This window comes from Podarcis pityusensis (assembly GCF_964106645.2).
Source record: "Podarcis pityusensis genome assembly, chromosome: 8".
NCBI classification, from domain to species: Eukaryota; Metazoa; Chordata; class Lepidosauria; order Squamata; family Lacertidae; genus Podarcis; species Podarcis pityusensis.
In genome coordinates this window covers 11506172-11528590 of record NC_138033.1, presented here as the reverse complement: position 1 = coordinate 11528590, position 22419 = coordinate 11506172, and the positions used below count along the sequence as shown (strand labels likewise).

The 22419-nt window shown below is 50.7% G+C and overlaps 3 protein-coding genes across 17 annotated transcripts in view; 2 read left to right on the top strand and 1 right to left on the bottom strand.

Annotated features, from left to right (window-relative positions):
- DMRTC2 (DMRT like family C2) overlaps positions 1-3715 on the top strand; it is a 50422-nt gene extending 46707 nt beyond the window's left edge. For 10 of the 11 annotated variants that reach the window (XM_081018793.1, XM_081018784.1, XM_081018787.1 and 7 more), the window contains 2 exons: positions 661-1657; positions 3087-3715. In XM_081018793.1, the coding sequence (XP_080874919.1) occupies positions 661-1657; positions 3087-3256 (1167 nt within the window). In that variant the 3' untranslated portion in view covers positions 3257-3715. Of the gene's footprint in view, positions 1-660; positions 1658-3086 lie in introns of those variants that run through there. The other variant, XM_081018786.1, reaches the window with a different exon arrangement.
- Positions 3716-13283: 9568 nt separating this feature from the next.
- PAFAH1B3 (platelet activating factor acetylhydrolase 1b catalytic subunit 3) lies at positions 13284-18908 on the top strand. 3 transcript variants are annotated; one of them, XM_081016768.1, is made up of 6 exons: positions 13284-13484; positions 14249-14344; positions 16305-16394; positions 16492-16608; positions 17943-18065; positions 18275-18908. In XM_081016768.1, the coding sequence occupies exons 2-6, from the start codon at positions 14264-14266 to the stop codon at positions 18539-18541; spliced, it is 678 nt and encodes a 225-aa protein (XP_080872894.1). In that variant the 5' UTR covers positions 13284-13484; positions 14249-14263; the 3' UTR covers positions 18542-18908. The 3 variants fall into 3 exon arrangements, with proteins under 3 accessions (XP_080872894.1, XP_080872896.1, XP_080872895.1); XM_081016770.1 differs by lacking the exon at positions 13284-13484 and adding an exon at positions 13510-13634; XM_081016769.1 differs by lacking the exon at positions 13284-13484 and adding an exon at positions 13698-14155.
- Positions 18909-20667: 1759 nt separating this feature from the next.
- CIC (capicua transcriptional repressor) overlaps positions 20668-22419 on the bottom strand; it is a 45909-nt gene continuing 44157 nt past the window's right edge. For all 3 annotated transcript variants that reach the window (XM_081018569.1, XM_081018571.1, XM_081018570.1), the window contains exon 21: positions 20668-22018. In XM_081018569.1, coding sequence (XP_080874695.1) covers positions 21669-22018 — 350 coding nt within the window. In that variant the 3' untranslated portion in view covers positions 20668-21668. The remainder of the gene's footprint in view (positions 22019-22419) is intronic.

The window sequence follows — 22419 nt, the reverse complement described above, 5'->3', positions numbered from 1 at the left end:
ATGCACAGCTGGGGAGAACACGAGCAATGATTGGCAAGGCTAAATGATATCCATGCAATCAAAGAATTGTTATTTGGCACAGGCAATTGGTAAAATGACTAATAATTGGTCTATACTTCACTCTGTATACATGGAAAGCAGCCAGAGTTGCATCTCCATCCTATTCTAATCGGAAACCTTTATTAAAATATTCCATGTTGCAAGTGCCCATACCACAAGCCAACCTGGGGCTAGATTAAAATTGAGGACCTGTCCTGCAGCAGAGGCCGGTTTTGTGTCATTCTTATTGCTGCTACCACTTTCCTTTTTTCTTCTTAACTCTGGCGAGGAAAAGGAGTCCAGAGCTATGAGCTGGTTACCTGCATGGGCGAAGCTTCAGCTAGCACCTTCTCATCAGGGTAACACTTCATGCTTCTGATAAAGTGGACTGTAACCCACAAAAGCTTATACTATAATACAATGGTGAAGTCTTTTAAGGTGTTGCAGGTCTCTTTGTTCTTTCCCACCAGCAAAGAAGGATGCAAGATTTACCCTGCTCTTATTCTGTTCCCCAAACTCTGCAAAAAGAACAAGCAGAATCTGTACCTGAGACGTTCATTAATCTAGTTGATGTCTGTTTGTTAATCATGAGGTTAATAGTCTCTCCCCCTCTCTCTTCAGCCAACCTCTTCTGCTCATGTTTCGGTCTGGCCCACCAGGGGGTTTATCTTCTCCCCCCTTTCTGAACAACAGCTGCAGAAAGAGGCTGCTGAAGCCTTGATGGTGCTAAGAAATGCTCCCCAGCCAGGTCCCATTTTGGCCACTTCCAGTCTTCTGCCCCCCACCAGCTCTGCACCTGCTCTGTTGGCCTCATCAGCTTTCACACGCCCCTCAGCAACATTTCACAATCCCGGGGTGGCCAGTCCCTTCCAGCAGCATCCCTCATACTACATGCCTCCATGTGACATTCAGCCTGTAAAGGCTTCCAAGGACATAGCTTTGAAAGGAACCCAGCTGTCCCCAGAGTCAGTTAGTGCTCATGGAGAAAAGGCCCCAGGGCCTCTTTTCCTTCCGTTACTCCATGGAAGTGCTCTTCCCCAGCAGTACAAAAATGTACATCTATTCTCAATTGCTCCATCCCGGGCACCCCAAGTGGCTACTTCTGTAATGGTTTCCAGCATCCAAGCTGTCAAACCCACCCTCAGAGGGACTTCCAGTGTCAGCCACCACCATTTTGCCCCAAACGTGGCAACCTACCACACAGCCTCAGGCTCCATGCCACATACCATCTGCATGCCACAAACTGTAGACAGTGGTTGGATTTCAGAGACAAATGTTGAAGTCCTTGCTCCATCCAGCTCCACTCACAGTGGCCCTCAAATTCTGCCCTTCTGTGTCCCACCAATGGATGTGTCTGTCACTTCAGTGCCCCTACAAACTGGCATCCCATGCACTCCATTTGGGATGGAACTGCACATGCTTCCCAGGCTGTCACTGTTGAATCCTACCCCCTACATCATAGCTCAGGAAGGTTTCCCAGAGCCAGTTTCCCCCCCAGGGCAGAAATCACAACAATGCCATCAGCAACAGAGCCAAGAAGGAAAGCATTCCAGCAAGGGACAGGAAAGAGAAGAACATGGCAGAAGCCACAATGCGCCAGGGAGCAAGGACCCAGAAGGTACACTATAGACAATGCAGCTGCAATCAATGCCAGAAGGACTAATATGTGTTATCAAGTGTTTTTGAAAACAGTGTCTCCAAAAGAGCAATGACATGTGCAGAAAGCACCCTGTACCCAAAATATAACTGAGGGCTGTATATAGAGATTTTATTTTATTTTTCTCACACATAAACACACTAGAACTTAATGAAAGTGATTGGCAGTAGGATCAGGACTAACAACAAAAATACTTCACACTACACAATCAACATGAAATTGGCTGCAGTTGTGATAGCCACTGGACTTTTTTTAAAAAAAAAGATTTTTTTTTGCTGCAGGATAACAGTTATGATGATAATAATATTGGTAAACCTTTCAGGGCTGTTGTAAGGGTTATTGAAATAATGTATGCAAATATGTGCATTTGAGCTTTTAGAAAAGCTCACTATACAAAACTGAAGTATTTTAAATTTTGGAAATGCCCTTCCATGATGCAGTACTGCTACCTGTAGCAATTTGTTTGCTTTCATAGGAATTTGCACAAAATGTTAAGCACATGTACAGGCAGACATGGAATCTGGAATGAGGGGATCTTTATTTCGCTCTGTAGATATTAATGCTGGGTTCTTGGGTTGTTGTTCTTTAAAAAAGGATTTGATCTGTTGATGTATAGGAACATTCCTACCGCTAGCAAGAACAGTCCTTGCAGAGAAATTGTTAAGAATGCATCCAAACTAGCTTCAGCAGGTTTCTCCTTTATCAGGAAACCTGATTTGTGACCAGAACATACCTACACCCATATTGCTTTTCTCCTAAACTGAGAATCTTCTGCTGATCTTCCTGTATACAAGGAAGTACCAAGTGGCAATGTCCATGGTGCAAATAAGAAACCTGCTCTAGACATCTCATATAGCTTTGCTGGAATTCCTTTGTTTAAACGCCATCACCTTTGCATCAAGAGGTTACACAGGAGGTCATACAGCTGGGCTCCTCAGAACACAGACAGAAATATTCAAATCACTTATTCCGGATTAGTCGCATTGCAGTCAACTTGAGAATCATGGGATTTAAGGATCATGGTCATAATGATGTGCAGAGTACCCAGAGTGTCTGAGAGAAAGAATTCAAAAGGGGCAATTACGGTGTTGCCACTTAGAAGCTATTCATACAGGGCTCCTGCAGTGTGTCAACTTACTGCTTGTAGCTGACCTGGGTTCACACCGGATCAGGCAGAAGGCAATGCAATTCCAATCATGTTACCTTCTAGCTGACCTGGAACAAACCCAGGTCAGCCACATGGTATTTACAAATAGCAGGCTGACACCCTGCGGGAGGCCTGTCTGAATGGCTGTCACAAGATCAGTGTGATTGTTGTATAGGTAGGAATAGGGGAAGAAGCCATTGAGCTGCACTGTTAGAGATAACAGGGTTTCTCTGTTCTGTGTAGGTTCTACAGAAGCAGCGCCTGACTTCCTCGCATCTAAGCAAGCATGCAGCCAGTCTGTTCAGCAAGTCTCACCAAGCCAACAACAGCCGAGCCACCTCCACCAGGCCAACACCTCCCCCTCTGTTTCCCTAAGCATTGGCCAGATGGGCTCCATCTCGCTCCCCACCTAGGCTTCTGACAGTGGGAGGGTGCGTGCATATATAATACTTTGTGAAAAGAAGGGCTTCAGTTGGGTAAAGCCCTTCTCTCCTGATCTTTTAACAGGGCATGGTCTGGGGCACAGCCTCTGCATTTCTTTCCTTCAGATCCCCAGCTGAGTTATTGCAACCACTTTATTGTGGTAAGACAAAGTCAGCATCACTTAACACATTCAATTCATTTTTAACTAGTTCAGTGCCAGGCAACAGGCAGAGTTTTTGAAAGGGTTTTGAGAAAATGTTAGATTTTTAAATAGCATGTTGGAGTAGCTTTCTAACAAATAGTGTAAGCAGTTAATGTTCCTTCTTGAAGAAATGGGATATTGTAATGGATTTCTACCATTTAAAAATAAATCACACTGAAATGATTAATGAACAAGACATGTGTTACGTTCCCTACACGACTGCTGCCAATAAAATGTTGAGACACAACAGGAGTTGTTTTGGTTTTTATCCCCAGGCTGAAGTTTGAAAGATTTTTCACTTTGCTTTATCTAGTGCTATTTCAAGAAGGATCCAAGTTTTCTAAATTAGAGCTATACTGAAATTCTGCACTCAGAATATATTAATAGGGTTGTATTTGTAAGCTTATGTAGCATGTTGGTTTTTGAGGGTATGCAAGAACACCATGAGTGAAAACCACAAGGTAAGATGAGAAAACCATGTGTCACAGATAATTTCTCCTTTGCATGCTGAATTCTTTTACAAACACTTCTATACATTTTCAAATTTATACCCACAACAAGAACTGTAAGTATTTTTAAACAAAAAAGTTCTCAAACTTGTACCAGATGTGACGTGTACCAGATTCCCATATACATATTCCCATATACATATACAGTCACAGAGAGCCTCTGCAGCAAATATCAAGCAGATGTTAAAGTGAGGTTTGTTCTGCAGCAGTAGATCATACTGGACTGTTCTGTTGTTCCACCTTTCTGCCGGAAAGGGGAGAAGGACGGATGTATTAGCAAGAGGGGGGGGGGCCGTGTTCTGTAGGTTCACACTTCTAGAACACGCTTTCATTATCAGCTCTCCAAACCAACAGAGCCCACATCACAGTTTACCATAAGCAATAATTCCAGAAACAAGTAACTCAAAACCACCCCATTTATTTGTTTATTAGAAAGATGGGCATCCAGGCCTTCCAATGCATTCATATAGCACAGAGCAACTTAAAACAATTAAAATATAAGCCTTGGTTATTAAGGCAAGATAAGCAGAAACATTCTATCTAAAATAGCTTAGAGACCTTTGAATTTCAGATACAGGGACAGCAACACTAATTTAAGTTCTACATGTGAGAACACCCTCAGGACATGCCTTCTCTACAAACAATGTCAGTGTTTTACCTCTTGAAGCTTGAACCTTGCAGACTGTAGTTATGAGAGAGGCTGAGAATTATCTGCTATTGTTCTCTAGACCCCTCAGAAGGCTGTGGGACTGTCCACCTAGTGTGTGGTACAGGCATGCCTACAGTGCCATGCCTTCAGGGTTGATCTGCAGCACTATTCCTTTCTATTGCTGTTCTGTTGAGATTCTCAGGAAAATGGGTCCCCTGTGTGGCTGAGAGAGAGAATGCAACAGCTTTCCACTGGTCAGTCCCTATTTGGATATAGGTAAAAAGTTAAAGGACCCCTAGACGGTTAAGTCCAGTTTAAGGCGACTATGGGGTTGCAGCGCTCTTCTTGCTTTCAGGCTGAGGGAGACAGTATTTATTCACAGACCACTTTCCGGGTCATGTGGCCAGCATGACTAAACCACTTCTGGCACAGCGGAACACCATGACGGAAACCAGAGCGCATGGAAACACCGTTTACCTTCCCACCACACCCGTCACAGTGGTACCTATTTATCTACTTGCCCTGGCGTGCTTTCAAATTACTATAATAACACACAATGTTTCTTCACATGTGAATGTGAATATTCAAGTGCCACTCCAGGAGTGGCTGTACCACCATGGGGTGGACTAGGCCTCAATATACAAGCGCTGGAAAGTCCTTGGTTTAAAACTTGCATCAGCAAGGCCACTATTTTAGGCCAACACAACTTTGTGAATCCTGGAGCTAAATGCAGCGCTTTATCAGCTGTATAATATGACCATGCAGGTGCTTGCAGCAAAAATAGGAGGTTCATTAACGTGGTGGACAATATGTGGCCAATTGGCTGCATTCAGATTAATGTGTCACACATTGCGCAGGCTTGGAGTATTTTTTCAGCCTCAGCACCTCATTCTGCAATCAGGTGATAATACTGATCCACCTTACAAGGTTGCTGTAGGGATGACTGTGTCAAAGTATTTAACACATTATCAACAGGCTAGCCCGGCTAGCTCAGTCGGTAGAGCATGAGACTCTTAATCTCAGGGTCGTGGGTTCGAGCCCCACGTTGGGCGCAGAATTTTTCTCTTCACTGCTTATTCTTTCAAAAAAACCTTTGTTTCTTCCAAAGCCAACAACATTTTTGGAGAGAGCCAGTGTGGTGTAGTGGTTAAGAGCGGTAGTCTCGTAATCTGGGGAACTGGGTTCGTGTCTCCGCTCCTCCACATGCAGCTGCTGGGTGACCTTGGGCCAGTCACACTTCTCTGACATCTCTCAGCCCCACTCACCTCACAGAGTGTTTGTTGTGGGGGAGGAAGGGAAAGGAGAATGTTAGCCGCTTTGAGACTCCTTTGGGTAGTGATAAAGCAGGATATCAAATCCAAACAGTCTGCTAAGTTATTATTTTCCACCACCACCATCCTGTGATTCTAAAATGAATGACCTGTGCTAACTTCTGAATGGTTACAGGAATACACTGGGCTTCCAAATGGTTCTGGGAATGCATTAAGCCAGGAATGCAGAACCTCTGGCTCTTCAAATGTTGGACTCCCAAATCCAGCCAGTCCCAGCTACTATAACTCAGGGAGTTACAGGCCAACAAAATATGGAGAACCAAATATCCCCTGGCTTTCTATTAGCTTGCTCTCTCCCATTCGCCCCAAAATAGAAAGTGTTGCCAATTTTATTTTTACCTGGCAGGGCTGCAATGCCTTTATTTCAATACGTGAATTTCTGCCAGACATGCAGGAGCTAAGGCAGTGTGGGATACAGAGGCAGTAGCCTTATTCTCATGGTGCCTGCAGGGTGTGGTGAGAATTATATAAATCTAATTATGTACACTACAAAATAGGAAAACATTATACAAATATTGCTTCCAACTACTATCACACAAAAAAACCAATTTTGAGCACAAATGTTGTTGGATCTGATATTGAGTTTCAGATAGTTCAGTTGGTTAGACCAGAGGTTTTCAACCTTTTTGAGTCCACGGCTCCCTTCTGCGGCACCCCTAGGGGCTCAGGAGCCCCTTTATGTCACCCCTTGCCCTGCAGAACTGGCAGCCCCTCACCCCTTTTCAAACACCCCTGTGGAGTGTTCTGTCAGCCTCCTCTCCTCTCTCCTTGGGAGTCCTCTGGGCAGCAGTTGCTCTCTCTCCCCCCCCCCCATCTTTGAGCTGCCCACCCCCTGCTCTACCCCAAAGAGAGGTGCCTCCTCCCACTGCCCCACAGGGGCCTGGGAAGTACCCCCTGGCCAGCCCCAGAGGCACCATTTGCCCTGAGGAGCCAAGGCTCCTGCAACAAACAGATGTGCAAGCCTTTGGGACGCAGAGATGCGAGAAGGCATCAGAGGAGGGAGAGATGAAAAGAGGTATGGAGGCCAGTGGTGCCCGTGGCACCCCTGACCATTATTCAAGGCACCTTGGGGTGCCACGGCAGCACACTAGTTGAAAACTACAGTGGTACCTCAGGTTAAGTACTTAATTCGTTCCGGAGGTCCGTACTTAACCTGAAACTGTTCTTAACCCGAAGCACCACCTTAGCTAATGGGGCCTCCTGCTGCTGCTGCTGCGCTGCCGGAGCCCAATTTCTGTTCTTATCCTGAAGCAGCGGCGTAGCGTGGGTTGTCAGCACCCGGGGCAAGGCAAGTAATTTGCGCCCCCTAACCCCTAACCTGCCGCCGCTGCCAGCTTCTTCTTGCTGCTGCCTGGTCTGGTCTGGTGTGGTTCTCTCCTGTGCTCAGCGCTGCGCTGGGCGGCCGCTGCACTGTCCCTCCCCCAGATAGTCCCTTGCTCTCTCTCCGCACCGCACGCCTGGCACCCACCCCCTCCACAGTGGGCGGCGACCCAGCGGCTCGGATTGGATTCGCACAGCCAGCACTGCAGTGAGAGAGTGAGCCAGGTAGGGGCAGAGAGCTGCGAGTGCAAGCGCCCCCCCCCAGATGTTGCGCCCGGTGCGGCCACCACCCCCCTGCACCCCCCACGCTACGCCACTGTCCTGAAGCACTATTTCTGGGTTAGCGGAGTCTGTAACCTGAAGCGTATGTGTTATGTAGTGTAGTTTCACCCTGGGCCAACAGGGGGATACTGTATATAGTTTTCACTCAGGTCTGTAGATAGTTTTCACTCAGGTCCGCGGCAGTTATTTTAGGCGGGAACTCTGGGCTGTTGTGGTTACAATGTTGACAGCCGGCTGCCTATAAATACAGGCCGGCTGAGCTGTTCGCAGTTAGTTCTATTCCAGCTCACCATAATAAAGAGCTACTTGAAGAAATCGCTGTGCCGGCTGCTATGTCAACCCACGACTCAACACTGGCGACGAGGATGGGATGGATGGACATCAGAGCACAGCCAGATGCGGCCAGCCTCTGAACTGAGCTGAATCACTGAGCTGAATCACAGAGCGAAATCACTGAGCGAAATCACTGGGCAGAACCAATTCAGAGCTGACTGTTCTGGCTAGAGCACTGTGTTCCATCCATCGCCCTTCACGCCGGCATCGGAATCATGGCTTCACTTGTGCCTCTACTGCCGTTTGCGCCAGCCTCTGAATCATGGGACTCCTACCTCGCTCGGTTCGACTGCTACCTCCAAGCCAACGAGCTGACAGCAGTATCAAAGGATCGGAAGCGGGGCCTATTCCTCAGCCTCTGTGGGCCTGAGGTGTTTGAGACGGCCCGAGCGTTGGTTGCGCATGAAGCAGTCCAGGCAACACCATGGGACACGATCCAAGAGAAGCTCCGCAACCACTACGCACCAAAGCCGTCCAAGATTGCTGCCCGCCATGCGTTCTACCACCGGAACCAGGCAGAGGGGGAGTCAATCAACAACTACACCACCGCCCTGCGACAGGCTGCAATGCACTGTGAGTTCCGAGACTTAGACGATGCCCTGATGGATCGAATCGTCTGCGGGGTCCGGGACATCCATCTGCAACGGCGCCTCCTAGCCAAGCCAGACCTCACGCTACAGAAAGCCATTGAGGAGGCTGTGGCCTCAGAAGCTGCTGAACGCTCCGCCCAGGAGATCCGCAAGTCCAGCAGCCCGCGTCTTGCTAGGGAGCCAGTTCCGGTGCATCATGAAAAGGCCAGCAGTGAGGAGGCATCCTCCAGTGAAGACGATGACGTGCACCAGACAAAGCGGGAGCGCAGGAAGTTCCAACAGAAGTCCAAGGGCCAACCGGAATGTGCTGGCTGCGGAGGCAACCATTCCCGTGCCAAGTGTCGATTCAGAGACGCCATCTGTAGGAAGTGTTCCAGAAGGGGCCACATCGCTAAGGTCTGCCGATCGGCTCCGTCTGACACCCCCCCTTCATCGATTCGCAAGTCCAAGTCTTCACTCCAGTCTGCCAAGGAAAGTTGTTTCGCTCTCACCAACTGCCGCTGCCCGTCTGGAACCACGATTGGCCAAACCGACTCGCCTACGCGACGCAAGCTGAACGTCACGGTGCTCATTGAAGGAGCTCCATGTGACATGGAGATCGACACCGGGTCTGCCCTGTCCATCGTGTCATGGAGCACCATCAAAAGACTGGTACCCAGAGTGTCCAAAAGGCAACTCGACTCTCACCGCGTACACCTGAGAGACTACCAGGGAAACGACATTCCCGTGGTAGGCGTTGGCCGGTTCCGGATCGCCTTCAAGGATTTTTCGGGCCTGCTCCGGTTGGTGGTGGTCGAAGGTCAGCGGCCAAGCCTCCTAGGGCTAGACTGGTTTGATGCCCTCGGCCTGGAAGTCACCGGCATCAACTGCATCTCTAACGCAGAGACTGAGGGTCTGGTCAAAGACTTTGCCGAGGTTTTTGACGGCACCTTGGGCCAATATACAGGTACGCCCATCTCCTTTAGCCTTGATCCACAAGTCGCCCCCATCAAGCTAAAGCCACGCCGGGTTCCCTTTGCTCTCAAGGCTAAGGTGGATGAACAACTGGACAAACTGATCGCCCAAGGAGTTTTGGAGCCGGTTGACCACGCAAAGTGGGAAACCCCCATCGTCACGCCTGTCAAGCCAGATGGGTCGGTGAGAATCTGCGCTGACTACAAGTGCACGATCAACAAGGCACTTCAGCAACACGCTTATCCGGTTCCTGTTGTCCAACACCTGCTGCATTCCCTGGGTGAGGGTAAGGTCTTCGCTAAGCTGGACCTTGCCCAAGCCTATCAACAACTGCCAGTCGATGATGCCACTGCTGAAGCCCAGACGATCGTCACCCACCGGGGGGCTTTCCGTTGCCGCCGGTTGCAGTTCGGGGTGAGTGTGGCTCCTGGCATCTTCCAAAGCCTTATGGAGCGTCTCCTGCAAGGGCTTCCGGGCGTGGTACCATATTTTGATGACGTCTTGGTGTCTGCAGACTCACACCAGCAGCTGTTCGAGCGCCTCCGTGCCGTGCTGACCAGGTTCCAGGAGGCCGGGCTCAAGGTAAAGAGGGAGAAGTGCCAGATCGCCGTTCCACAGGTAGAGTTCCTGGGCTATCTTATCGATGCCTCCGGTCTTCATCCAACCACATCCAAGATCCGCGCTATCCAGCAGGCCCCCACCCCAAAGAACAAAACGGAGTTGCAGGCATTCCTGGGGCTGCTGAACTTTTATAACATGTTCCTGCCCCACAAAGCCACAGTGGCTGAGCCTCTTCACCGACTCCTTAGCACTAAGACGCCTTGGGCCTGGGGTCATCGGGAGACGGCGGCCTTCAACGCGGTCAAGGCTCTCCTTTCTTCAGACAGTGTGCTGGTACAGTACAGTGAATCCAGGCCGCTGGTCCTTGCCTGCGACGCCTCACCTTTTGGCATCGGTGCTGTCCTTAGTCACCGTTTTCCAGATGGAAGAGAAGCACCGCTCGCCTACTTTTCCAGGACACTATCTCCGACGGAACGGAATTACAGCCAGCTCGACAAGGAGGCATTGGCACTTGTGGCTGGAGTGAAGAGGTTCCATGAATACCTCTATGGCAGGACTTTTGACCTCATCACTGACCACAAGCCACTCCTGGGCCTCCTCGCCGGTGATCGTCCAACTCCACCGGTCCTCTCACCACGCATGCTGCGATGGACTGTTTTCCTGGCTGCCTACCACTACCGGCTCATCCATCGCCCGGGGAAATCGATGGGCCATGCCGACGCCCTCAGCCGTTGCCCTCTTCCAGCATTTGTGGAAGACCCGGCTCCAGCTTCATCGCTCCTTCTGATTGAGGATCTTCCGGCAGCGCCTGTATCGGCTGCCACTGTGGCCTCCGCATCTGCCCAGGATCGCACCATCAGCCGGGTGCTCAACTGGGTGTGGAGGGGGTGGCCACAAGGGCCTTTTGCATCGGAGTTCCAGCCCTTCGCAACCAGACAACATGAACTCTCAGCTCATCGTGGCTGCCTGCTGTGGGGAGACCGCGTCGTGATTCCCCAGGGACTCCGTCAGCGCGTCCTGGAGGCTCTGCACGTTGGCCACCCGGGAATTGTCAAAATGAAGGCGTTGGCTCGGTGTTACGTCTGGTGGCCTAATATGGACGATGCCATCACTGCCTGGGTGTCCGCCTGTCAAGCGTGCCAGGAGTCGAGGCCTGCACCACCGGCAGCTAAGGGACACACCTGGGAGACGCCAAAGACACCCTGGTCGAGGGTGCACATCGATCTGGCTGGCCCCTTTCACGGCCGGACCTTTATGGTAGTGGTGGACGCCTATTCCAAATGGCTGGAGGTCGCCCTGATGCCCTCCACCACTACCGAAGCTGTCATCCGGGTGCTGCGAGGCCTGTTTGCAACGCATGGGTGTCCTGATGTCCTTGTCTCTGACAACGGACCGCAGTTCACGTCAGGCACGTTTGAGCGGTATCTTTTGGGACTGGGCATCCGCCATGCCCTAACGGCACCTTTTCATCCATCCAGCAACGGGCAAGCGGAAAGAATGGTGCGCTCGACAAAAGAGGCACTGGCGCGCCTGGACCGGGGAGACTGGCATGAGCGGGTCGCCGAATACTTGTTCGTGCAACACATCACCCCTCATGCGGCCACAGGGAGGAGTCCTGCTGAACTGCTTATGGGCCGCCGCCTCAGGTCACCGCTCGACCGGCTACACCCAGACTTTGCCGTGGCTGAACCCCCAGGCTGTGCCAACGCACCACGGTCATTTGTCCCAGGAAACCAGGTCTTTGCCCGGAACTATGTGGGGGACATCCCTTGGGTGCCAGCCACAGTAGTGGGAGTCACTGGACCTCGCTCGTACCAGGTGGCACTCGAAGACGGACGCTTGTGGCGACGGCACATAGACCAGCTTAGGCGCAGGGTTGGGGACTTGGACACTACCGAGGTGCCCCCAACTGCGCTTGCGGCTCCAGAAGAGACACGTACAGATGGCGAGGCCCCACCTACACCTCCCTCACAAACTGCCAGCGTGGAGCCGAACCAAGCCGTTTCAGAACAGACTCAGACCACTCCACTTGCGGAGGCTCCACCCACAGCAGCGGATCCAGGGGAGTTGGTTCCAACGCCACCTAGGGTCGCACCACAGCCTCAGCGAGAACTGTGTGGCCCTCCGGACTTGGCTACCAGTCCCCGGCGGTCTGGCAGAGTTTCCAAGCGCCCAACTTATTTAAAGGACTATGTTGTTGGACAGGTATCACTGTTGGTCTAAGTATGGGAAATGTAACCGATATGCTTTTGTGCTTAATTGAACCATTACGCGTAGTGCTGTATATAAGGAAACCATTACGATTGTAACTAACGCCTTATCTCGGTGGGGAGGGGTGTTATGTAGTGTAGTTTCACCCTGGGCCAACAGGGGGATACTGTATATAGTTTTCACTCAGGTCTGTAGATAGTTTTCACTCAGGTCCGCGGCAGTTATTTTAGGCGGGAACTCTGGGCTGTTGTGGTTACAATGTTGACAGCCGGCTGCCTATAAATACAGGCCGGCTGAGCTGTTCGCAGTTAGTTCTATTCCAGCTCACCATAATAAAGAGCTACTTGAAGAAATCGCTGTGCCGGCTGCTATGTCAACCCACGACTCAACAGTATGTAACCCAATGTACCACTGTACTGGGTTAGAGCATGATGCCAACAAAGGTCCGTATAGTTAAAGCTATGATTTTCCCAGTAGTGATGTATGGAAGTGAGAGCTGGACCATAAAGAAGGCTGATCGCTGAAGAATTGATGCTTTTGAATTATGGTGCTGGAGGAGACTCTTGAGAGTCCCATGGACTGCAAGAAGATCAAACCTCTCCATTCTGAAGGAAATCAGCCCTGAGTGCTCACTGGAAGGACAGATCCTGAAGCTGAGGCTCCAGTACTTTGGCCACCTCATGAGAAGAGAAGACTCCCTGGAAAAGACCCTGATGTTGGGAAAGATGGAGGGCACAAGGAGGACGACAGAGGACGAGATGGTTGGACAGTGTTCTTGAAGCTACCAGCATGAGTTTGACCAAACTGCAGGAGGCAGTGGAAGACAGGAGTGCCTGGCGTGCTCTGGTCCAGGGGGTCACGAAGAGTCGGACACGACTAAACAACAACAACAAGAGCATTCCAAGTCTCCGATTCTAAAAATCCTGCCTGCACCAACTGCTGACGCCCATTGGCTATGCATGCATAAGGCGGCACCGAGGAAGCAGCAGCCGATGGGAGATGCAGAGCACAGCCCGACCGGGGAAGGGAGGGTACCAGGAACAGCCGGAGGATGAATGGAACAGCGGTACCATTTCCTTCACGAGATGGGGGAGTGGCGAAGGAATGCATCCTCCTCCCCTCAAATGACGGGGTCAGATGGTTCCGCCGAGGCCGCACAAGCAACCGCTTCCAAGCGCGGAGCTAAGGCGGCTTGAGCGTCAAAGTCAGTCGGCGGCGAAAGGGGCTCCTCCCGCCGCTGAAGGGTTGGACCAACTGGCTTCTTTCCGATCAAGCCGTGAGTATTTCCCCCCTCCGTTTCAAATGGTACTGCCTGTATCAAGCGTAGAGCGGATAAGGTTAGAGCGAACCACTGCGCACGAGAGGGGGGGAAATCGGGCAAACTCGCTTTTCCCTTCGCCTGAGGAAACCTAACTCCCGCTCGTCGGTAAGAGTGCTTTAAAAGGCAAGCAGGAACCTTGAGTTATTACATAACTTTGGGGGAGGTTCTGTGGGCAAACCGCGTTCCCTCCCCCCATTGTGCTTATTGGTATTTCCCACTCGCCTTGAGGGGGCATCTTTGGCTCTTGAGGATTGTACCACTATGCGCTACACAGAGGGGGAAGCAGTGGACAGAGCTATTGTATCAAAAGGGGAGCCTGCAGGAACATTTTATGTCCTGCTTCCTAAGTATTTCCCTCACCACCACGCCCACAAAATATAATTTTACCATCACGCTTCCTAGTGCTGTCTGCTTTGAAGAGGGAGGATCCCGAACGAGAAAGACCAATGGCATAAGACTAATCCCCCTTTTTTTGAGAAATGGGACTGCCGATTCATAGTGAAGCCGATGAGAAAGGACTGAACCACTCACGCCGGCGGGAGGGTCAGAGGGAAAGGCTTGCACGCGTGCAGTTAGCCTTCCTGGGCTGGGTGTTGTGTGCACAGTCCCCTCTCTTCCCTGGCTAGGTAGTGCAGTCCCCTGTGCAGGGCAGGTGGGGCGGGGACAGGGGTGGGGGGCTTTCATTGTGTGAGGTCTCATTCTTGCTCTCGCCTTCCCAGGAGCCACAAGGGACCATGAGTGACGGCGACAAGAACCCAGCCAGCACCCCGACCCCAGTCACTGATGTGCAAGGGGATGGGCGATGGATGTCCCTGGTGAGAGGCCCAGCTGGCTCAGTGGCCCATTGGGAGGATGGCGGGCTGTAGAGAACAAAGCAAGGAGGAGGGGGTTGTGGGGGGGGGGAGAATAGTTTTCCACCTTGGGAGGGTGCAGTTGCATTTTCCAGGGTTTTCGTTTGCACGTCTCCAAATGGTGGCAGTCACAGTTAGCAGCTTCGAAAGGCTTGCAAAATATTTGTATTTTTAGAGTGAAACGCATGCACCCTCCCGCAAAAAAAAAGAAAGAAGCAGGTTACATGCAGCATTTAAAAAAACAACAACAAAGCAAATGTAGGATAAGGTGAAAAGGGGAGGGAACATCCTTATGAATGAACCACCTGTGAAACAGACAAAAGACTCTTGCCTCTCACTTGCCCCAATGGGGTCTTTGAGTAGCCTTATTAGTTTTCATTGTCTCTGATCTTTTTGGTTACTCAGTGCCCTTCCTGGAGAAGACCCTCGTCATTCCTGCCTTTGCAGTTTTCATTTAGTATTTGCGACCCACTTTTTTCTCCCAAAGTGGAAAACAACAAGGGAAATCCCAAATGACTTACAGTGGAGGCGATAGTGCATTATGGTCCTCCGGCAGTGTGCAGTTGCTTGTGTGCTCACTTCTTGTGTGCTAGGCCAGAATTGCCAATGTGCTAATCCTGAGAAGGATGCAGAATGGAGCCCCATCCCTGCAAAGGGTGCTGTTGTGGTGCAGAGCGATAAAACCACCTACTACCTCCTCGGTTGTAGGACTTTCATTTAACTATCAACATGGGACCTATTTTTAGTGTTTCAGGAGTGTAGGCCGTGTCAAGTCTATTGCAGCAAAACCAACAGAGCACCTTAAATATTAATACTTTTATTGTTGGAGATGCTTTTGCAGGCTAGGGCCAGGGCCTGCTTTTAATATTTCAACCTTGTATGTGCCCTCCTTTTCTCCTCTTTCTTCATAATCTCAGTAGTGGCACCCGCCCTGTGGAACGCCCTCCCACCAGATGTCAAAGAGAAAAACAACTACCAGACTTTTAGAAGACATCTGAAGGCAGCCCTGTTTAGGGAAGCTTTTAATGTTTAATAGACCATTGTAATATTTTGTTGGAAGCCGCCCAGAGTGGCTGGGGAAACCCAGCCAGATGGGTGGGGTATAAATAATAAATTATTATTATTATTATTATTATTATTATTATTATTGTTATTATTACAAAAGAAAATGGTGCTGGTATCACCAGTGTGGCTCACCTGAAGCTGTAAAGGGAGGTGGGACCCACTCTTATACCACCCACTAATTGAAGGCCAAGAATGGAGTGTTGAGTTTGCATGGGGTACATTTATGCCCCTGGGAAGGTTCCATTTCTAAACCTAATTTCTCACCTTTGGCCTGGCTACCACCTCACACATTACGATGTGGAAAGTGCTTTATGAATGTTAGGTACCCCTTTTAGCCTCCTTTTCAGCCACTTCTTTCCCATCAGGGTGGACAATAACAGTGGAGTTTTTTCCATTTCTATGTCTTGTCATGTAAATACATGGCAGTTTTTTGTGTGGTAAGTGAACGGGAAATGGTTGGCGGTAACAATACACAAAAGCTGCGTACGCAATATAACTTTAAGGTACATTCCAAGCACATTCCCCCCCCCCAAGAATTCTGGGCACTTTTCGTTTGTTAAGGGTTGCTGGGAATTGTAACTCTGTGAGGGGTAAACTACATTGCCCAGAATTCTTTGAGAGGGAGGAATGTGCTTCTAATGTGATTTGAAGAATTGGTGTGTGCGCAGCCTTAACATTGCAGGGATTAAGGCGGCACTCCTGTGCGGAGTTAGGTATATTTTAAGACTATAGTGAGTCTCACCTGCATCTCATTTTGAAACTGGTCTGCATGCCTGGGTTGCTTCCTCTCTCCACCTAATGACGTTCCTTTTTTTAGCTTTGTCTCTTGAAATTTGCCCTCTTTCTCCCCATAAAACAGCACCATCGCTTTATTGCCGATAGCAAAGACAAGGAACCAGAGGTTGTCTTCATTGGAGACTCTTTGGTGCAGCTGCTGCACCAGTTCGAGGTAAGGTGGCTCAGAAAGAAACCTGTAAGGGGCGAGATGGGTAAGTGGAATTCTCTTTTAATGGTCTGACAGCTGATTTGCTTCCTCCCCCCCACAGATCTGGAGAGAGCTTTTCTCCCCTCTACACGCTCTCAACTTTGGCATTGGGGGCGATGCCACCCAGCATGTGCTCTGGCGCCTGCAGAATGGGGAGTTGCAGCACATCCGACCAAAGGTAATCTTTATGAAATAGTCCTATGCCGACTCAGACCATTGGTCCATCCAGCCCAGAACTGACTGACTGCCATTTCCCAAGATCTCAGAGGCATTGATCAGCAAGATCCTTTAAAAACTGGAGATGCCAGGGATTGAGCACTCTCCCGTGATCCTAAAGCTTTTCCCAAGAGATGTCTCCTTACGGGAAGCATCTGAGATTGGGTAGTAGTGGTACGGGAACATAGAGCAGGATGAGGAAGTAATTGCTGATCTTTAAGGAGAGTTAGGTTTGTTTCTGTTCTACTAGCAGGAAATCTTACAGATTTTCATATTTTCTGCATAATTTATTCTGCCTCTAGGAGTGTGTGTGTGTGTGTGTACTTTGGCATTTTTTCGAAAGGACATATCCAAAAACTCACAATGGAGGATGAAAAGGATAGAGATAAATCGACAGTAGCCCTTCTTGCATAATCTCTTTGCAAATAATATTTAACTCAGTTTCTGTGACGCATGCATCATATGCCTATGTCTCTTTATTTTACATAATTCTGCTTTCACTAGTTAATGAGTCCTTGGGAAGAAGAAGAAGAAAGCACTGGAAATTCTGTTCAGACTACTTCTCCCGATTTGCTCAGATTATCTGCACCTTGTAAAGCATACAGTCATACCTCGGGTTAAATATTCTTCGAGTTGAGCACGTTCAAGTTACGCTCCTCAGCAACCCGGAAGTAACGGAGCGCGTTACTTCCGGGTTTTGCCGCTTGCGCATGCGCAGGTGCTCAAAATGACGTCATGCGCAGAAGCTGCGAAAAGCGGCACGCGCAGACGCGCCGTCGCTAGTTACGTTTACCTCTAAATGCGAACGGGGCTCCGGAACGGATCCCGTTCGTATCTAGAGGTACCACTGTATACTGTAGCTGCCAGGCCTAAGGACTTGAAACAAGCTTTTAAAACATCAGCTAGGGGCTTCCATCCTTGCTCACCCATCCCACCCCAATGCTAACCCCATTCTCTTTGCACCTTGGCCCCCCAAAAAACCCACCCCTTCACAGCTCGCCCCAATCGCCCCATCCCCATACTGTTTGTCGCTGCCCCCACTGGTTAGGGGAGAGACTCCTCCCCCCCCCTTGTCAACCTTTGCTAAGAAAAAAGAGCCCAATTGTGGCTTTAAAAGCAGGATGGGGAACCTGTGGTTGATGGGAGCACAGCAACATTCCATCCCTGCAGGGAGGAATCTTCAGCTACAGGAGAAAATAATTGTTGTAACGATGCGGGTGGCTTTCTTTAGGCCGGGACAGCAACCTCTCCTTTCTCCAAGAGAAACTGATTCCCCCACCCTCTTTTTACCCATAGATTGTGGTCGTCTGGGTGGGCACCAATAACCACGGCCACACTGCTGAGCAGGTGGCTGGCGGCATAGAAGCCATTGTGCGGGTCATCCAGCAGCAGCAACCGCAGGCCCGCGTGGTGGTGTTGGTGAGTGTCAAGGGTGTTCGGGTGGTACTGCTCTGGTGGGAGGGATGTTAAGGCAGCTGCTGTCGGACTACCACTCCCATCATCCCCAGCTAGCAGGACCGGTGGTCAGGGATGATGGGAACTGTAGTCCCAAAACAACCCCAAGTTCGGGAAACCCTAGCGTAAGGTCTGCACTGTTTTCTAATCGGCTCGCGTCTCCTCCGACACAGGGCTTGCTGCCGCGGGGCAAGAACCCCAACCCCTTGCGGGAGAAGAACAGCAGAGTGAACGAATTGCTCGAGGCAAAGGTTCCTCTGCTGCCCAACGCCTCCTTCCTCAACGTCGACCCGGGCTTTGTGCATTCGGACGGGACCATAAGCCACCACGACATGTACGACTACCTCCACCTGACCCGCAACGGCTACGCCAGACTCTGCCCCGGCCTGCACCGGCTGCTGCTTTGCCTGCTGGGAGAATGCCACGCTCAAAGCCCTTGACCAAATGCTGTCGCTTGTGGCCAAGATGGAGCCACGCTCTGGCCTGGGTGGCTGCAAAGGGACATCTCCCCAGAAGTTAGAATGCTGTCTCTCCCGCCACCTCTCCTCCAGTCTTCAAGTGGGTAGGCAATAAATACAGCTTCCCTCCCAAGCTGTTATGTCTTCATCTACCTAGTATTCAGCACTGAATGCTGATTTCTCTCCCCCAAATCCCTTTCAGCATGTTAGTTCTGTAGATTAAGTGATTGTGGGAGACTGTGGGGTTGGGGGGCCTGTTGGCCGGCATTTGCCAAAAAATTAAGTTGGGCACAGGGCAAGTTGATGTGAACTTGCTTATGTTTACTTAATAAAAGTGGTGCACAAAGTTTCTTGTCTCCAAGACTGGCTTCTTCTTTCTCTCCACCCAGTAGAACATGAGACCCTTAATTTCAAGGCTGTGGGTTTGAGCCCCACGCCGGGCAAAAAGATTCCTGCATTGCAGGGGGTTGGACTAGATGGCCCTTGCGATCCTTTCCAAGTCTAGGATTCTGACTGGGTGTGGGTTTTTTTGTCCCAGATTTGCAAGCAGCGACTTCTCAAACGAAAATGGAGGTTTGCCAAAGCACTATCCTATTCTCTGGGGGTGGCCTGCCTTAAGCAGACTTTGAAAAATGACAGGGATTAGTATAGAACTGTCAAAGCATTAGCCACAGCGTGTAATAGCAGCAGTGGAGAACGAAGCCCTCCAGCTCCCGTTGAGACCCCAAATCCCATCAGCCCCAGTCAGCATGGACAGTGGTCACAGATGATGGGAGTTATAGTTCCCCACCGATATGCCTGAACCTTCCATGGAGGGCCTATTATGTCTCTGCAGCAGGGAATATCACCTTTGTTCCCTGGAATCTTTGCTAGGTAGTTGAATATTGAATCAGATGGAGCACATGCAAGATCCAGAAAGCTGGTGCTTCTGTATAATGGCACCTTCTCCCTAAAGCTGCTCCCTCCCAAACCTTTAGGTAATTGAAGCGCAGGGTCTCATCTCTAAATGGACAGGTGGGGCTTACTGTTAACCGCCATGGTGCAAGTCCTGTATCGTTCCTTACTGCCACAGCAAGCGGTGGAGCTCTCCAAATTGTCGACTCACTCTTCTGTTGTCTTCCGAAACAAGACAGTTGCCAACAGCACAGCAGGGTTTGAGATGTGGTGCAAGCCAACATTACACAGCCTCGGTGCAGAACCTCGTAATGCTATAAATGCCTACTCAATAATCCTACCATTCACCTCTCACAAAAAGAAGTTGCCCCGCCTTATCAGGAAATGGCTGAAAAACAGGCATAGGTCATCTCTCTTCATATGTAGAAATCTAGATTTTGGAGGGTACCACCGTCTACACCATGCGTAGGCAAACTTAAGGCCCGGGAGCTGGATCCAGCCCAATCACCGCCTAAATCCAGCCCGCGGATGGTCTAGGAATCAGTGTGTTTTTACATGAGTAGAATGTGTGCTCTTATTTAAAATGCATCTTTGGGCTATTTGTGGGGCATAGGAATTCGTTCTTTTTTCCCCTTCAAAATATAGTCCGGCCCCCCACAAGGTCTGAGGGACAGTGGACCGGCCCCCTGCTGAAAAAGTTTGCTGACCCCTAGTCTACACTGACTGCAACCTGCTGCTGTTCAGTCTCCTCCTGCCACTCAAGATCCATTTGAAAATCGTTTTGAATAAGGATTGTAACCCAGAGACCTGTAAATCAGATGCACAAAAGGGCTCAATTTATGCAGCCAACTCCACATCCTGCTGCTGTTGGGTTTTGTAACAGACGCGCCTTGAGGTTTGAGGCCTGCACAAGTTCGCTGCAAATATACACACTTTTATTCTGCCGCTGCAGTGTTGCAGAAGGGAGAGCACCCAGGGCCAAGGCTCACACGAACCGCTCTGGCTTCTTATCTCATACACTCATCATGGACATACCTCTTTTTTTCCCTTTTAAGGGTTAAAAGCCTTTGGAGGATGCTGGAGTGGAGGTTTTGGAAGGAGCTGGGTTCTGTGCCGCTCTGCACCAGACTTGCAGGAGAATTTGGTGGAAAGCGTATCCCCCACCAGAAGGTGTTCTCCAAAGTTGTGCGCAACTAAAACTCCACAACTGGACGGATTGTTAAAGAGCTTTAATAGCATGTGAGGTGGGAGCACCCCAATACAGAAGGGGTTACACACATGGTCAACATGTGACGTGGGGCCGCCAGGGCACTCACGCTCGGGGGGGGAGCCCCCCCAGCTACCCACACCTGCTCTCTCTTGCTTCTTTGAGTGCTGGGTCAGCCCCTCACTCGCAGAAACCCCTCTCCACCGCCTGTCCAGACGTAGGCTGGTCTGTATGCAGTCTCTACCGCAAATAGCGCCCTCTTCCCTCCTTCTCGTTGCCAACGCAGAACCTTGACCGGTCAAGAGAAGCGGGCGTCGTAATCAACTGATCCCAGCAGCGGTCTGGGTGTGCTTTCTTCTTCCTTCGCCTCTGGCGACCGAAGCAATAACCCTGTCCAGAACTCAAGGCCGCAAACTCCCCGCCTGACCCCCTGCAGCTGTGTGTATGTGTGTGTCTGGGGAAAGACTCTCCCCTCCACCCCAGTTACGGACACAAAAGCAACGAATATGTGGGTTCTCAAAATATTTAACATTATTAAAAGGGCGGGGAGGGGCCTTGAAATTGGAAACCGACACTTCGCACGGGTCCATCGCTCAAGGCCCTTTGTAAAACTGTCCCCCAGCTCAGCCCCGTCGCCGGTCTCCGCTGCATTGAGAGAGAGAGAGAGCAAGGCCTGTGTGTCCTGGAATGGTTTTTCAGCACCACCACTCGAGTCCTGGGGTGGAGGGGGAAGCGAAGGGGCTGGCAGCAGACCAGAGCCCCTCCCTCTCGGAGCAGACTGGCTGGAGAGGAGTGCAAGAAGAAAGAGGAAGAGTCTGCATAGGAAGGACAGCTGCCTCCCCGCTTCCAGTCCCTGAGCAGGGGCACAGAAAATGGGGGAAGCACTTAGCAAGGGAAGGAGGGCAGGGGTGACGAACAGAGATGGCAGCGGGGGGGGGGGGGGCGAAGCTCCAATATCCCCCCCCCCACTCCTTTTCCACAAGGCTGTTTCTCTCTGCTCACGGCTGTTCATCTGCTGCTGGTGTTGCCTCCGCTGCCGCTGCCTCCTGGGGAAGATTGCTGGTTACAGTCCCAACTGGCAGCTGTTGTAGGAAGGGGGGCAGTTGTGGCGGTGGCGGCAGAGGTGGCCTCTGCTCCTTGCGCACAGTCCTGCGCCATGGTCAGCTCCAGAGGCTGCCCCGCTTCTGCAGCGCTGCCCTGGCTGGCGGGGCCTCCGGGCTCCGGCGTGCTCGGGGCCTGCTCCGTCGGGGTGGCCGCCTGCATGATCTTCTGCCGCACTTCCCGGATCTTGAGCTGCAAGCAGACCTTGGTGGGGAATATGTCGGAGTAGCGGGCCTGGAAAGCCGCGGTGGCTTGGGCTGCCAAAGAGGAAGGGAGGGAGGAAAGGTGGTGAGTGCCGCAGCAAGGAGGATGGGGCGGCGGAGAACGGCTGGGGAATGAAAAAGTGGGGGGAGAAAGCCTACAAACTAATGCAGAGAACTGAACTAGGCCACAAAACAGAGAAAAACCAAGAAATATTACAGTAATCTCTGAAATGTTTTGAACGCTAGGGTCATGGGTTGAAGCCCCACACCGGGCAAAGATTCCTGCATCTCGGGGTTGGACTAAATGATCCTTGTGGTCTCTTCCAACCATACAATTCTATGGAGCGTATTCCCTCATTTGAACCTTCCCTGGTTTTGAGATTTTCAGGGGAGGCCCTTCTCTCAAGTCCCACCACCCTCAGAAGCACTCTTGGTAGGGATGCAGGAAATGGCTG